This window comes from Myotis myotis, unplaced genomic scaffold (assembly GCF_014108235.1).
Source record: "Myotis myotis isolate mMyoMyo1 unplaced genomic scaffold, mMyoMyo1.p scaffold_m19_p_2, whole genome shotgun sequence".
NCBI lineage: Eukaryota > Metazoa > Chordata > Mammalia > Chiroptera > Vespertilionidae > Myotis > Myotis myotis.
The window spans coordinates 142928498-142946599 of NW_023416324.1; the positions used below are offsets into that span (position 1 = coordinate 142928498).

General features: G+C 39.2%; 1 protein-coding gene across 4 annotated transcripts in view; it reads left to right on the forward strand.

The window, feature by feature from the left end:
• Positions 1-1204: 1204 nt before the first annotated feature.
• ALCAM (activated leukocyte cell adhesion molecule) overlaps positions 1205-18102 on the forward strand; it is a 214032-nt gene continuing 197134 nt past the window's right edge. For 2 of the 4 annotated variants that reach the window (XM_036350129.1, XM_036350128.1), the window contains exon 1: positions 1206-1949. In XM_036350129.1, the coding sequence (XP_036206022.1) occupies positions 1877-1949 (73 nt within the window). In that variant the 5' untranslated portion in view covers positions 1206-1876. Of the gene's footprint in view, positions 1950-18102 lie in introns of all 4 variants that reach the window. The other 2 variants (XM_036350130.1, XM_036350127.1) reach the window with 2 other exon arrangements.

Consider the following 18102-nt stretch of genomic DNA (forward strand, 5'->3'; position numbering starts at 1 on the left):
GCTCCCCCTGCAGCAAACTCCCCTCCCCCGCACGTAGCTGGGGATCCCAAGCCTTTTGATGAAAGCACAGTATGTGACGACCACCAGTTGGCATTCTCCGGTGGAGATTGGCCTCACACAGGGGTGACCCTGTGATGCACGGAAGGCTATTTAATGCCCCGGCAAAGTGGTTCGGGGGCCAATATTTTATTAAGCTTCGGGGATGAGAGTTGTGATCCTGCATCCCTGATTTAGAGCCACTTAGGGCTCCGACAGCTCCACCCTGGTGTTCTGGAGGAAAATATTCCTTCATGCTCTCTGCCTGATTGAAAGCGACGCAGCTTCCAATGTTCCGCCTGGGAGGTGGTTCAATCTCCAGAAATTGCCCAAGAAGCCTGTCCGTCTGCTGGGGTGCCTGGCTTTCTGGAACAGACAAGGAGGGGCTTGGCTTTCAATCTGCATAACTTGAGGATTTTCTGTGTGTAACTTAAAATCGCCGCTTAATTCAAAATTAAAGAGGCACGCGCTGGCTTTTGTAGACACTGGGAAAATCCTTGTGACGAAGCACGCTCTAGACTTTCCTGATTTAATTTCCCCCGGGAAGGAGTAAATATTTCTATTTGGTATTGGGCAGTCCACTCAAGCCATCTGCCCTTTTTTTTAAAAAAAAAAGGTGTGTGCGACAGGGGGTGCGTGTGGGGCCGGGGGAGGAAGGAGTAGACATCAGCTCAGTAAGTGAATTGCCCCGGGCCGACCCCAGCCGTTCGGTTCACTCCCTGGAGGTGAGTTTCCCCCTGGGCGCCGCCTCCCGCCCCTTCCTTCCTCCCTCGCTCCCGCCCTCTGACCCAAAGCCTGTGAGTTTCCCACCCCCACTGCCCTGCGCCACTGCTCTCCACACGGGAGAAGGAGGCTGCGACACCACCGCCGAAAAGTCCCCGACGAGTGAGTCAACGCGACGCGAGTCCTGGGGAAAGAAAAGGGCAATTTGGTTTTCTGAACCGCGACCGGGCTGGGTGAGCAGCGAGCACCGAGAGGCTTCATCACGACGGTCGCGCCACAGGGAAGCGGCGGTGTCGGGGCCCCCCCGGGGCGCGTCTGCGTCCGCTCCCTATTGGCTGGCGGGCGCCGGGGGCGGGTCCGGGAGGAGCCCCGCCCACTCGCGCGCCCGCCTCCCGGGCGCCGTTTCTGAGCTGGGCTCTGAGTCTTCGCCTCGGTCCTGCAGCGCCTCTAGGCTGCAGATCGGGGCTGCAACCACCTGCTCCGAGCAGCGTCCTGGGAAGGCGGGAGGGGAGGGGAGGAGGAAGAGGCGGAGGGAGGAGGAGACCGGCCGCTTACACGCGCCTTCCAGTCCTCCACTCAGAGCAGCCCCGAGTGCTGCTGCCGCCGCTGCTATCCCTGCTGCTGCGATTGCTGCCTCAACTGCTGCCACCTGCGGAGACCGCCTGGACCCGCTGCCCCCTGTTGCCACCCCCGGCTGTTTCTTCCTGGCACCGGCTTTTTACGCACACTGCCACTACCGTCAGCGTTATTATTATTCCAAGAAAAGGGACATCACAGACCGGGCAAAAAGAACCACGCACACCTATCCTAATTGCTCAAGTGTCTCCCGAGAAGAGAGGGTCGCCGTCCGGGGAAGAAGCAGCCAAGGGGGCCAAGGGCGAGTGTTGAAAGGAGCGAGGAGGAGTTGGCCACTGCGCGGTGGAAAGTTACGTGCCGCGCAGACCCGAAGGTGCAGCGCCCACAGACCGGGGGGCGGTGTGTCTGCGAGAAGCCGCTGCCCCCTGCGTCCCGACCCGCGAGTGCGCGGGCAGCGCGGGGTAGGGAACGACGCCCCCTCCTGCTCCTGCGCCGCGGACTCCGTCGGTGACTCCCGAGGAGGGGGAGGAGGAGGAGGAATATGGCATCGAAGGCGGCCCCCTCCTGCCGTCTGGTCTTCTGCCTCTTGATCTCCGCTGCTGTCCTCAGGCCAGGTGAGCAGAGGCCTCGAGTAGCTCCTGGCCGACGTGGGCCGGGGCAGTTTCCTTAGGTCCCCCGCCCCGGCCTGGCCCCGCGGGGCAGGGCGCCCAGGTGCGTCGGGGAGGTAAACGGAGCGCGGAGCGGGCGCAGAACCGGCCCTGGGTTCCGACACCTGTGCCGCTGTTTGGGCTCGGCTGGCCGGCCGGTTGGCTGAAGTTTGCGCGGCCTCTGGGGCACCGGGTACATGTCCAGGAACTTCGGGTGCGGCCGGGGTCGGGGCTCCAGGGGCCGGCCCGCCCCCCTTTCCCCCCAGGGGCTCCCGCCCAGGCGGCGAGCTCTTGGCTCCTGAGGGTCCGTGGTCTCAAAGTCCACGTCACTTCGCTCCAGGCAGTTTTCCTTTCGCTTAGCGCTCGGAGGCAATGATTGCCGCTACTTCTTTTCGTGATAAATCCCCCGGTAACTTCCCGGTGGTAGGAGCCCAAGAGGCGGTGGGAGAGGCAGAAGAGAGAGAGGACTTGAGGAGCTCCCCGTACGTCCCCCTAAAGCTGGCGTCGCGGTTCGGACGCCCCCTCCCGCGCTGTCTGGGTGGGGAGTGAGTTCAGGAACGATGGCAGGCGAAGAACCCAGCCAGGTTTCGGAGACCTTCCCGTGGGGCCTGTGAATTTCTCCGGACTTGTGATTGAGCCTCAGGTCTCACTTCTGTTCTGAGCCTCGGGAAAAAGAAAAAAATAAGGCAAAAACCCCAACACCTAAAATATCTCGACGGGAATCCCTTGCCCCACTCTAGGGCTGCCCCTGGCTCTGTCATGCCGAGACCAAGGGGCGGCTGACCGCGTTGGTCCTCACAGCGCATTCTTCCTACTCGCTCTCACTTGACAGGGCAGCAGGTTTATTTCTTGCTAGGCTTAAGGATTTTTTTTTTTTTTTGGAATTTTTTCACCCATACATAAGTTTAGGTCGCTAGCCCTTTATAGACAGTTGCAAGCACAACTCCTACTTCCTTTTTTAGTTCAGGTTCTGCTTGTTTGATTCCTTTCTTTAGTGTTTTTTTCAAATTAAAACTCGCTGCCTTTTTGCATCTTTAATTTCTGCACATCCCTTCAGTTGTTGGCAAGTTGGGGCCAAAGAGGAGGTTTGAAAACCTCTGGATCTCTCCCAGGAAAAGGGGGGGGGGGGGGGAGAAAGGGTGAGGCTAGAACCTGAGGATCACAAGTGTTTGTGACCTGCAGCTGTGTGTGTGTGTGTGTGTGTGTGTGTGTGTGGTTGGTAGTGGTGCGAGGGAGGGGGGCTCTCGCGATCTCTTTCTCAAAGTTACATTTCGGGGTGAGGTCATGAGCTCACCTGCTGTTCTGAGGTCGGAGCAAGAGGCGTGTGTGACCAAGCTCAGGGTGTGGAGCGGGGACTGTGAAACGGGAGCTCAGTCGGCTGTAAAGCCGGTGGGGGGCGGGCAGGAACCCGGGGAGGCGGGAGGGAGAGACCCCTGAGGTTTGGCACGGTGCGGATTTCTCTTTTTCCTGACCCCAGTGTTGCTGTGGGAAGGAAGGGCACGCAATCTGGAGCCAAGAGGGGAGCAGGGAGAACGAGGGTGCTGTAGTTCGTCAGATGCAAAGATGCTCACGCCCACAGTAGGCTGTCAGTGTAACCCTTTCGCCACTTGGGGAGTGTCATCTCACCTACAGCCCCACCCCGGAACACACCCACACGCCCCGTTTCCCTTCCCCTGCAGTCGCACTGGTATTCATTTCCAGCGGAGTCAGCTCGTGGGACAGGTTTCTCCGCACAGGGAACTGCCAAAAGGGGAGAGGTTCCGCTTTCCGACTCCCTTCGTGGCGGTTCCTGTGGAGCGCCGGCTCGCGTTTCTTCTCCGCACCCATTTCTTCTCTTTTTCCGCGAGCGTCAGGCGGGGTTCCCCTAGGGATCAGCGCCTCAGCCCCTCAAATCAGCGGTTTCCCTGAATTTACCCGGCTGGCATGTGCACGAAACGGTCGGCCAGTGTGCTTTCACAGAAAGGATTATGGCCCTAAAAGCGCCTAGTCCGGACTCGAGAAGAAGTCCTGGGTTGCAAGTGCGCCTGCTGGCAGCCCTCCGCAGAGCCCAGCCCGGTGGGGTTGCCCGCTTAGTCACTGGGGCCAAGTGACTTCCCAGCTCGCCGCCCTTCATTTCCGGAACAGTTCTAACTGCTCCTGCATACCAGTCATTGTTATATTTTAGGCATGGCATGTTACCAGTTTTGCAGGGAAGGGAACGTATGTATGAACCACGAACACTGAAAGAGGAATTATGAAGGCAATGAAGTACGTGCACATCATCGCAGGGAGCAAAGAATCCCATTATTCTCATCGAAAGAGCGTCAGCCTGTGGTGACATTTTGTATTGCTTTTAAAAGGCTTTCCTTGATTATTTACAAGGAGGTGGGGCCCTGCAGTTAACTGTTTCTTCACTTGGTTCATCTGTGCGCCCTCCTCTTTGGATTTTTTTCTTAACTGCTCACTGATATGAGGTTGACTCCAAGACATAAACACCCTTAAAGTGTTTTTTTCCCTCTTTTTTTTTTTCTTTTTTTTTCTTTGTCTTAGCCGTATATTATGTTCAGAAAGTATCAGTTTATCTCAGGAAGGCCTTGGTGAAAGCATCAACTGAAACCAAATGTCCTTTCATAATGTGGGACTATTAAATTTATTAATTTTAAAACTGCAAACTGCTTAGTAGCCAGTAAATGATTTTTTTTTCCTTTGGTGATTTATTTAATCCAATAAAAATTACAATTTAATAGGGTATTATTTTCAGTGAACTGCTTTTCTAGGTTTGGCTCAGGAGATATCTTCAGGCACATTGAGAAAGTCATTTCACCTTTTTGGGCTTCAGCTTTCTCATGTGTAAGTAGAAGGGTGAGCTAAGGACCTACTCGCTCAGATATCTTCAGCTCAAAACTGTTTCTGACTACCTAAGGTAAAAGGCCTATCAGGACAAGGCAGAGTCATTTTCTTGTCCTTTTCTAATTCTGTCAGACAGGCTGGATGCACTAATTCATATAAGTTTTATTACTAGAAAGTGTGAATGTGCCTCAATTGCTAATTTTCCATCTTTTTCCTACCTTTTAAAACTCATTTTACTATCTTGTGCTTACTCCTCCAGGCTAGAATAGGACTATTAAAAAAAAAAAAAGTGTCATGGAGAGGAATTAGTCTCCAACTCTCCTGGGTTAAGAGAGCCAGGAGAACGTTTTTTAGGTCTTAAAAATACCTATAAGTGTAACCCATCCCTCCTGAAAGCCTGCCTCTATTTAAACTTCATATATAGCTCCGAGGACAAGATAAAAGTGATAGTTGATGCTATCTATATTCATGTAACAAAGCCTTACATGAACACCTGCAAAGAAGTTGATTTGCACCATGGTCAGGAGTGCAATATAGAGGACACAGAAAATGCTAATGCTTTCCTCAGGTTTCCAATTTTATACAAATCCAAAAGATTTTATGACAAATGTAACCAAAGTTGTATTCCAAACTTTTTAGAAAATTCAAACTATCATATCTTTTTTTTTTTTTTTAAATAGAAATTTGGAAGAGAATGCTTGTCTACTGTTGACTTATTTTAAAAAATCAACAATACTTTAACAATGCAAACGTTACCAGAAAATTCTATCCATACTTGTATGTGTTCAGTTTTTAGCTATGCCATATAAGAAGGATGTGACCTTGGGAAAGTTATTTTCCTGCTCTTTTTTATATCTAACCTGTAAAATTTTCTCCTTACGTAATGCATGGTTCTGATTAGTAATTCCCTCATTCGGCATTTGAACTTTTCAAATAAAATGTGCTATATTCAGACTTTCATTATATTCTTACTAGAATGACACTTTTTATTTCACTTAATTATCACTTCATCATTTTATTAAAAGCAGGCAAAATATTCCTTTTCTTTTATCCCCAAATTTTCATGCCACTAAACATAGGCCTTTGTAAAACTGAGCACTACAGTATCAGCATTACTTGGTGTAAGATGGCAGCATTTTGTCATATAGTATTTTAAATGCTTTACAATCACCTTGGTCTTATTTTCTCAAACACATACCTCTTTTTGCTCTGGCCATGTATTTTGTATAAAACACCATTAATGACTTCTAGCTCTCTGAAGCCATTAACTCAAGTAGACGTATGCAATATAGACCTCAAATATGTAATAGAGCAACGTGAGTGCAGCTATGATAAAAGAGTATCTATGTGAATGCATATAAACTTAAATTTAACTCTTCTCAAAATGCTATTTTATTCTTTATTGTTAGGTTTTCACAAAGGACCATTTCATTCTTTAAAATTTTAAATTAAATTTGTTGGGGTAACATTGGTTAATAAAATTATATAGGTTTTAGGTATACAATTCTATAATATATTATCAGTATATTGCATTGTGTTTAATATGCAAAGTCAAATCTCCTTTTGTCACCACATATATGACCCCTTCATTTCATTTTTTATACGTTAATATATGTGGCATATTAAGAAATGAGCTAACTCACTAGAATACTAAAGAAAGTTTTCTTTGAAGTAGTGGTTGATGGAAGTAATATTTATTTGATTCTTACTTTTGGATATCAGGTTTTTTTAAAAATAAGAAATGAAAAAGACCAGAAAAATGCCCATTTATATTTCTCATTTTTTATTTGGTCAGAATTGTTTCTTCCTTGTGGAGATCAAAGTCAAGACTATAATAGATTCTCCATATTTAAGAAGAGGATTATAGGCTATATGATAAGGTTAAATCATATAAATACTATAAATCATGTATTCCTATAGTGTACAAAGTGTTATATTTGGAATTACTGATATTTTCATTCAGCTAATTTCTCCACTTAAATAACAAAATTTATATTCTCTCCCCTTCACCTTATTATTAAATGGAATACAATACATATTTCAGCTAAGACTAGTTCCAAATGTGCTGTGATAGTTAGCAATTGTTTCATGGTAACCTATTATCATAAACCATTATTGCAGTATATGTTCCAAGAATGAAATTAGCTTTTAGTGCTTCTTCTCTTATTTATCAAGTCAGTTATCAATTATCCATTGCATTTAAGAGGAACTCAATGTTGTGCACAATCCAAAACAATTTCGAATCAAAAGATTACTTAATTTGACTTTGAAGTTCAGGTACTTCAATGAACATGCTTAGGTGTGATTTTCTAAGAATTCATAGTTTTACAGCATAATGCAACTAAACTGTGGTAGAATGGATTAGAAATTAGATAGCTGTCTAGTTTCTCTGGCTTGATTCCCCCTTTTTGTTTCCATACAGCTTTCTCTTTATCACTCAGTGAACCATACAGCCTGGTATATCTAATGCAGTCTTGGTTTATGCCTGATGTCCTGATTCAGTTATTAACTGTGCCCTATTTTACTCTCAGAAGTGCAATTTGGATGACAAATTATATGGTTAACATGATGATTAATGACTTTCCTGTCTATATGTCTGTCTTAGAGTACTTAACTATAAGATGTGCATTCTTCATCCTGACCATTGCATGCTTCTAATCTTTTTAAATTAAAATATCAGCTACAGTGAACTAACAATAGGAATTATATGTCCCTTTAATATCAAGTATAAGAGAGAGACATGGATATAGCTTGGAACTCCAGAATATTGTAGTGGGTGTGGAACGTTAAGGATCTCATGGTTTGGAATGGAAACCGAATTCACCTGTGATGCCAAGAGAATAATGGTGTTGAAATTCACCTGGGAGCTATCCTTAGCTATGGAATATCTAGGAAGGGGTTTTGCAGTGTGATCCTGAAATCCTTTCTCAGCCAATTGCACAATTGCCATTCTGTTCTTCTGTAAGGTTTCTCAGCAGCTTATTATAAATTTGGATGAAAAGAATTACAGGGATGTCTATAAAATTAATGGAAGTCCTATGTCTGTCTGTCCATGTAAGCTACAGTTGTATCGGAAATGATTTGGGGGTTCTAGAACGGTTGGTGCCAAGACTGACTCTTCCTAATTAGGCACCCATGTGTTATTTGGTTCAGTTATCTCTGAGTGTCTCAGTTACTCAGAAAACCCAAACAATGGATGGAGATAAGAAATGGTGAGTGGGTATTATCTAAGCACACAAGTTAGAGAAAGGATGCCATAGTATTATCCTAGTTAATAGGGAAGAAAAAGGGAGAAGGTATTGTCCTTTGTGGTTAAAACTCGCGTCAGTATATTCCCAAGGATTTTCCCTGATAGTTGGGAAGTTTCTGGTTATGGAATTTACCTAGCTTCAAATCAAACAAAAAACATAAGAAGAGGTCTCACTACTATTATTGACTTCTTGAACCACACTGTATCAGTTAATTATGCAGCATAATAAAGCACTCTAAAACGTAGTGGTTTAAATCAGCAAACATTTTATGTAGTACATTATTGTGAAGGTTGGCAGTTTAGTCTGGGCAGTTGGATGATTTTCTGATTTTAGCTAGATGTCTTCATTCTACTAGTCTGCTGTGGTTCAGCCTAGGAAGCTTTATTTCTGGGAGTTGGCTGGTGGTTGTTCAGGGAAAACTGATTCTTCTTCATTGTCTTTTATTTTCTAACCAGTGGCCCAGTACACAGATTCGTGCACATTGAAAGGAAATTAATTAGAAGAAAGATTCATGTGGTAATTACATTACTGCAAAAATTACATGTCAAAATAGTATATATAATATAGTATTATAAAATTAAAATACAAAATATTTTAAATTGCTGCTTGCCCTTTCTCTATAATAGAAGTGTCAGAGATAAAAGAAAATTAGTAAAATGTATGTGAAAATAATATATAAATTGATTAACAAATAAACAACATGATATAAAAACAACGAAGACATGATATAAAAATAAAAACATGATATAAAACAACATTCATAAAAACAATGATAGATTGATTAATAAACAACAAGATATAACAACAACAAGGAATGATATAAAAATAATAAAAACATGATATAAAAACAACAAAAATATGGACACTGCTTTCTTTCAGCTTCAGAGGTACCTTGTGCCAATAGCTGGTCTTCAGATACATTCTGGAGTCATGTGTGATTGGTGTCAGTGAGAACTTTATACGTATCGCGCATGTGTGAGTCAACGTTTATCTTACTGTGGGTCACTTAGCCAAATGCGCGCGCGCACGCGCGCACACACACACACACACACACACACACACACACACACACACTTCCCTAGGCTTATTTTTCTTGGTGGAAGCCACATTCTGTTGGTGAAGACAAGCCCCAAGCCCAGCTCAAGTTCAAGGGTGGGGAAATCATACACACCTATTGGAAGGAGCAAGGGTGAGGAAATCATATCCACCTATTGAATGGAAGGAACTAAAAATACTTTGCAAAAGGTGTGGATAAAGACAGACAGACAGACAGAGAGAGAGAGAGAGAGAGAGAGAGAGAGAGAGAGAAAGAGAGAGAGAGAGAGAGGCATATAATATTGTAATACTCAGTTCATGGTCAGAAGCCAAAATGTGATAGAAGAGGGGTTGTTGGAAAAATGAGAAAGGTGCCTTACACACTCATTTTGTTCAGTTTTCTTACTTGACAGCTGAGATAGCCTCAGGTTAACAGATTACATAAAACTCAATGGCAAATTAGCTAGTTTTTAGAGATAATGATGTTCTTAGGCCTAGAATCATAGAATCAAGGTTTTAGAGCTATAAAGAATTTTAAAATCACATAACTACTTGCTAAGATCACACTGTTGACCAAATCAAGAGTAAAACTCATGTGAATAAACAAGTCAACACATATAACAGCATCCGATAAATACTGTTAGGATTGCTGTAATGAACTAGTGCCTAGTCACTCCAAGATATTATGTTCTCTTTGAGAAACAAAAGTTAATTAACTAATTCTATAATTATTTGCTAGAAGTTTTGCTAACTATTACAAGAACAAATAAAGGTCATTTTACATCAAAGTGCCCAGATTTGGTCTAAAGTTTAGGAAAAAAATCTGAAAGGTTCTTTCAGAATGTGATATCTGAGGTATGCACTGGGGAATAAGCCAGCAAAGGATATGGTTTGAGAGAATGGTATGAGAGAAGATGCAAAGGTGGGAAGGAAAATGGCTTCTAATTCCTCTGGGTAACTAGGTATTCCCTGAAGTAGTTCAAATACTTTCCTGTAATTTCCCTAAGTTATTTATTAGTTAAGGGGTTCAGAAGAGGATCTCTTTGATCTTATTTAAATACTCATACATTTCCCCCCTTTAAAAAAATGAACATCTGTGCACACCATGTTGTACCTTCCTTTTCCACTTAGTACACATTTTGGAGATTAAGAAATTTTCCCATATCAGCAGTCTTTTTAACACAGTGTATTGGGTTTATAATATGCACCATAATTAATTAAACATTTTCTTGGTTCTTGGAAATGTAGTTTCCAATCTTGTTTTATTACAAACAATATAGAAGTAAATATCCTAATACAAGTTTTTGTCCATATGTGAAATAATGTTGCTAGGAAAATGTCCTGGAAGTGAAATTGCTGAATTAAAAAAATATGTCTAATTATTCATTTAGAAAGAACTTCTAAAATTACAGTTCAAAGAGTATGTACTTTATTATATAATTGAAAGTTGGTAAAGGAGTAGAACTTAAAAGTTCTCATCACAAGGAAAAAATGTAACTATGTATAGTGATGGATATTAACTAACTTATTGTGGTAATCATTTTGTACTATACACATGCATCAATCATTATGTTTTACACCTAAAACTAATACAATGTAACATGTCAATTATGTCTCCATAAAAAGAGTATGAATCTTTTAAAAGTTCCAACAAAAGTATGCTGGGGTGCCTTTATTTTTGTTGGTTCATTGTACAATATACATTGTGGAGTTTTTACTAAAACTCCGCATGATAGTTTTTACTAAACAGACTTCAGTCATTTTTTAAATACATCATATTTTGAACAATTTTTCTAACAAGTTTAACCAACTTGTCAAAACTGTTTATGAGCTGATAAAAAGTACTATCATCTATTAATTTATAAAAATCATTAGTGCCATTGAATATGTTTCACCTTGTAATTTTTGGATCTATTATGGAAAGGAGAAAAATATTTGTTTTAACAAGTATATGCTGAGGATATATTTTTAAAACAAAGCAACAACTATTCATAAAGGAATTCATATCAGTACATATGCACATATTATAATTTTGTAAATAAATAAGTTTCTGCCTAGCATTTACTTTTAAATGTTCAAACTGGTGGGATTTGTACTTTATTTTGCAAGCATTTTCTCTACCTGGATGATAAATATGTATATACTTTTCAGAAAGAGGAAGGGAGAGGAATAGAGAGATTAAAACATCAATGATGACAGAGAATCATTGATTGGCTGCCTCCTGCACGCCCCCTACTGGGATCAAGCCTGCAATCCCAGCATGTGCCCTTGACCAGAATCAAACCTGGACCCTTCAGTCCATAGGCCAATGCTCTACCCATTGAGCCAAACTGGATAGGGCAATATGATACTTTTCAAAATAAATTTTTATATTGGTTAGAAGACATAGGTTTTATTTTATTTATTTATTTTTTTAAATATATTTTATTGATTTTTTACAGAGAGGAAGGGAGAGAGATAGAGAGTTAGAAACATCGATGAGAGAGAAACATCGATCAGCTGCCTCCTGCACATCCCCCACTGGGGATATGCCCGCAACCCAGGTACATGCCCTTGACCGAAATCGAACCCGGGACCCTTCAGTCTGCAGGCTGACACTCTATCCACTGAGCCAAACCGGCTTTGGCCAGACATAGGTTTTATATTTTTATAGCATTACAATATGAATAATACTCTTGCTATCAGCTCCAAGAGTAAAATGTAATGTAGATTTGAATTCATCCTGTTGGATTAATCCTCCACTGAACCCAACCCCAGTGGATGGCAAACTAGTTCTCAAATAAAATTTTTCTTTTTAGAAATGACTATTTAGTATAAAGTAATTTGCTTTTCTTCTCATACTAGGTAAAGGAGTACCTGTTTTTTAAAACAAACCCTGCATCTACTCAGCTGTTTTTTCCCTTTGCTGATTAGAAATATGTCTTCTTACTAAAATAAATGACAAAAAAATGTAGAGTTTCAGGGTATGGACTATAGGTTATCATTTTTTATAATTGTTCCAAAATGTTTGGTTACAAAGTTTTTGAACTGGCTGAGTAGTGATTTTATTGTAGACAGTATGGCTATAGCTCGATGATATTTAAAAAAATAATTCTCTACTTAATTTTTATAGACTGTCAATGCTCACATATTTCACAGATTATCAATATAGAGCACAGATTTCATTGTACAGAGCTAAAGAGCTTGGGCTATGGATCAGAATATTAGTTTGATTTTTAGCTCTTGACTATATGTTCTTATTTTGTAAAATGATCATACCAATATTACCAAGTTCATTGAATATGAATATTCAAAAAGTAATGAGTGGATAGTGCATTTCTCAGTACATAGCACATTGTGAACTCTCAACCAATAATAATTATTATGAACCACATTATTTCAGGAATTACAGTATTATAATGTTAGTTTATTCATATCAGAAAATATATGAAATACATCATTTTACTGATGGGAAGATATATTTAAGTTCCATGCAAGTACATTTTTGGCTTTCAAGAACAAAACTGGAGCCCTGGTTGGTTTTGCTCAGCGATTAGAGCATCCCATGGAGCAAAAGGCCTTGAGTTCGACTACTGGTCAGGGGGAATGTCACCGGTTGCCCAGTGTCAGTAGGGGTGCATGTGGGAGGCAACCAGCTAATGTGTCTCTCTCACATTGTGGATGTTACTTTCTCTCACCCCCTTCTCCCTCCCTTCCATTTCTCTCTCCCCTTCTCCCTCCTTTCCACTCTCTCTAGAAATCAATGGAAAAAATATCCTCAGGTAAGGATAAAAAGAAACAAACAACAAAACAAAACAAAATTGGAATTGATGTTATTAGGATTTTTCAAAGTCCCAATGTCAGTCAAGTAACTTTTCAGCTTTATGTACTCAAGGAAAACAGAAGAAAAACACAAATTTAAAATTACAGCCTTAAAATGTAATTCCCTCAAACAAAAACCATTAAGAATAAAACACACATTTTAAAACTATACGGACATGTAATTTACAATAATATTCTTAGAAGTTGGTATTGTATATGTTTTTCTAGATTTCAAAGACATTCAATCTTAGAGAAAAATTTTATAATTATTATAATAGTCATTTTGATGATAAAATTATGATTTTTAAATACAAGGTCCATTTTCTGAGCTACAATTCAATAGCGCGAGATCAACCACTTTCTTTTATGACCACTGTAAGATGCATCTGTTTATTACGATCTTCTCTAATTATTATTAAGAATATAATTATAACATTAATGATATTTTAGAAATTGAACAATATTCTCTTATTAATCTGATTCAAAAATGCTTCTACAAACAATACATGTCTTTAAAACCCTAGCTCTTAGCTCTTTGTACCCTTTAGATAATAAATTGCTAAAAGAAGTTAAAAGTATGTATGCTCTTGAGAAGCATACTTCACTCTAATACAGCAAGGCATCAAAGGAGAGCAAAATTTATTTACAATGATAAAATAATGACTATTTTATGTTACTTTTGGTGCTATTAAATGAAAACAGTTATATATTTGAATACAAGAAAAAAATATCTGGCATTTTTCCCAATTACTCTGCCTAGATTTTTAACCAAATGATTAAAAATTTATCTGTGGAAATAGTCTATACTCACATCTTTCCCTGATTTTCTTTTTTCTTTTTAAATATGTTTTTTATTGATTTCAGAGAGAGGAAGGGATAGGGAAAGAGATGGAAACAGCAATGATGACAGAGAAACATCAGTTGCCTCCTATATGGGTCCTGAATTCTGACTTCATAGGTTGACACTCAATCACTGAGCCACGCTAATTGAACTCCCTATTTGTGTTTTTCTCCCAAATATCCCCTTGATTTAGATATATTCAGTTATATTTTCAATCTGAGTTGATATGCTTGACCTGTGTGACTGATTTACATTTTATGAGATTTAATTCTTTTCATGGGTGTATTGTACCATATGATTCTTAATATATTTGAAGCTTAAAAATTCTAGCTTTAAAAATTATACATCAATTAAGAACATTTTGTATAGATTTGAATCTATGGTAATCAACAACTTTTACTTGACTCCAAATTAAGAAAAAGTAGTTTAAATGATGATCCCACTTATTTTTTTATTAAAAATGAAAATGATTTTATTGAGTGTCACTAGAAATTACATAATCCCACACATTAGACCTTTTAATTTATTACTAAAATGCTGTTGGTTGAAGAAATAGACAGCTTTTAAACATTTCCTATTAAAATTAGATATCTGCGCTTATGTCAGTGCTAGGAGGGTGGCCTGAGGATTGAGGCCTAGAGCTGGTTCATTGCAGTTTTAAGAATTCTTTAAGTGTTTGTTTTATTGTGTTTTGTTTACTTTTTATTATAGATTAGAGCTTGAGAATATGACTTCTGGAGTCAAATTGTGTGGTTTTTAAACCTGTGTCTCCACTTTCAACCCTCCACCCAAGTGACATTGGGCAACGTGATCAAGCCCTCTTATGTTCTAATCTTTGCAATAGGGTTAATAGTGCCTTAGGGTTTTAGGGAAGATTAAATAAATTAATACATATGAAGCTCAATCAATGTTATGATTGTCAAATAATAAGCTCTCCAGCCAGATTGGTGTGGCTCAGTGATTGAGCATTGATCCATGAACCAGGAGGTCATACTTCTATTCCTTGTCAGGGCACATACCCGAGTAGAGAGCTTGATCCCCAGTGGTGGGTGTTGCAGGAGTCAGCCAGTCATTGATTCTCTCTCATCATTGATGTTTCTATTTCTCTGTCCCCTCTCCCTTCCTCTCTGTGAAATCAATAATAATAATAATAATAATAATAATGATAATAATAATAAGCTCTCCATACATTGTTATATTATTCAAGTAATAATGATTATAAAAGAAAAACAATTTTAGTCCCAGGAGTATTTAGATAAAAGAGACCCCAAATTGTCTCAAAGTTATAAAATTGCCAGCTATAGCTCTTCCCATGCCTCCTTTTTTTCCACCGATAAAAATGGAATATTAATGAGAGTGATGTTATATTATTTATTGGGCATAATTTTGAATCTACTCACTGATCAAACAAATGAGTCATTCACAAACTCCCAGACTTTATCCATTAATTATTAGTGTTATATTCATTATGATGCCATTTTCATCTGATAATGAAACATCACTGCATTGCAATTCTGAGTTTTAAATATAAATTTAAAGGTAAACTTAAAGCTAAAAACAAGACATCTTATAGGCTGTAATTCAGAATGTGTGAAGCATATTGTTGCTTTAGGTCATCAGTATAAGTTAGCCAGAGGTTTTTTAGGAGTGGAAAAGTGCATGTGCTTAAGACTTATGTGGACTCTAGATTCAGAATAAGATAGAGCACAATGATCATAATAATCTAAGAAAGTGAGAAAAATAAATACAATCTAACAGATTTCTCAAACTTCAGTCTAGCTCCCCTTCCAATCTCTTCTCGCCTTTGCCATCAAATTGACATGACATGATATGAGTAGAATCTTGTAACTAATCTGCTTAAAATACTTCAAAGAGTCCCTGCTAGAGTAAGGATAAAATACAAACTTCCTATCATAGCATTTAAGGTCCTTCTTCTATTTTTTAACACAGTCTTTCTTGAAATTCCATGCTCCAGCCCTACTTCTAAGTGAGCCATAGCCTTGTTGTTCCTCGGTTGTTATTCATGTCACTGACTTATTCTAGAACTGCCTCCTTCACGCCATCCGTTATCACCCTTCCTTTATCTGAAAAAAATAACTAGCATTCCCATCTTTCAGAACACAATTTTTATGCCACCTCCTCCAGAAACTCCCCTTAGCTCCCTAAACTGTCCGTCCTCTATAGTTCCAGAACTAATTTCATTTATTGTCTATTACCTATTCATCTTGTCATTCTCTCTAAGAGGATTTTTTGTGTTCCTAGAGGCAAGAGCTCTTTTCTTAATCTTTTTTTTTCTACTCATTGACTCTATAGTATGTCCCAAGTGCATATATGATGATTAAATAAATGCATTAGTTAAAATTAGAAGTGTTGGTTATTAATGAAGCCTATTAAAAGCTGCGACATTTATTCACAAGTGACTAGGAAATATGTATATTGAGACAATCTCTCAATTTCTTTTAGAACTTTAATTAGAGGATGATAAACCTCTCGAATTATGGTCCTCAAAATAAACAAAAACAATAAAGCACTTGACATATTCTGCTCAAGCTATGCAATGCAATAGAAGAAGAAATGGAATAAAGTCAGTCTACTTTTCCTCCAGGTGCCAATCCTGGTTCATATAAAATAAAAACTCGAATAACTGCATTCTCTAGAGCTTCCATAGACATTAAACATTAAGTGTAAGATATTCTAGAGACATATAAAAATTTATTTAAATTAGTTTATTTTTAAAACTAAGTTTTTATAGGATAAAGGAACACATTCTCAATAGGCAGTAAATTGCTGGCAGTCTTTTATTCATCCTGTTTTTAATTCTTAGATTGAACCTGTGGATCAGGGCTTTTTCTAAATATGGCAAAAAATAGTGTAGAAAATATTTCTTGAACAAGTTGATCAGTCATGCAGCCAATATTATTATATTTGTGACACGGAAAATACGTGTGTATTGTAGGCCATGCCTTGAAAGCTGTTAACAATAAAATTTAGCGATAATATGGAGAAAATCTGGTGTGATGTTTGCAAATGTATTTTCTATCAGAGCATTTTAATGTTTCAGACACAAACCTGAGAAAAATGAGATGATTTTATTTTTACTAAAAAGTAAACCTTAGCCCAGCCGGTGTGGCCCAGTGGTTGAGTGTGGACCTATGAACCAGCAGGTCATGGTTCGATTCCAGGTCCGGCCACATGCAGGCTTGATCCCCAATGGGGGTTGTGCAGGAGGCAGCCAATCAATGATTCTCCCTCATCATTGATGTTTCTATCTCGCCACACCCCTCCCTTTCTCTCTGAAATCAATAAAAATATATATAAAAAAGTAAACTTTTATACTTTTAAAGGTAACATATCATTTTAAGAAACAGGCCGATACTGATAAAAAACAAAATCAAAAAACAGTGCAGAATTGGATTTATCATATTATCTTATTAATTGATAGTATTTGATAGGTAAAACCTTAGTGGTTTAAGTCTTTTGGCTGTCTTTTTTTTTTAAGGTTCAGCAGTATATTTTTTAAAAAAGTATTGGGGTGACATTGGTCAACAAAATCACATAGAGCTCTTCTCTGGGCAAAATAATCTTAATTCTTAAAAATTTTTATTTTAAGTCTTGATTACTTTTTTTAAAATTTTGGATCCTTCCCAGTTGTTCTGAATTTTAACTTCTATTTCATGGTTTTATTCTGTTATTTTCCATACACTACCTTGTTAGTAAACTTTTACTTCTATGGTCTGCGACTCAAGTTGTCTCCTGAATTCCTGCAGAGAAATTCTAGTATTTTTCTAATATGTTATAAAAATACTTGTTCAGATGAACCAATATAAGTCTAACATGTTGTCACCGTTAGCTCCCACTTATGGAATACCTGCTATGCTATGTTCCATGCACAGTAGCACTTAGCAAAATAATGACCAATATACTTTCATAAACCAATTTTAAGTTTAAAAATTGAACATTTTAAAATTTTTGAATTATAAAATCTACTCTCACTTTGAATCTTTTAAAATATAGAACTTTGAATGCACTATAGCATATGGATCAAAAGTAATCCGGGCAAAGATATTATCAAATAAAGTCAAGTAAGTGGGACTTTCTCATTCTTTTAATTTACTGTATAAAACTGGTTGGGCCCTATCAATGATCTGTCTACATCTGTTTGGAATCAACTACACAATGACTCATGCATGAGACCTCTGAGTAGAATTATTCAAGGCCAGCATAAACTTCATATTTGATCCTTGTTACAGGTTCCCTCTTTTGGTTTATTAACTAATAGAACCCAAATAAATCCCATTCTCAGTGGCAGTGGTTCTCAACCTTCTGGCCCTTTAAATACAGTTCCTCATGTTGTGACCCAACC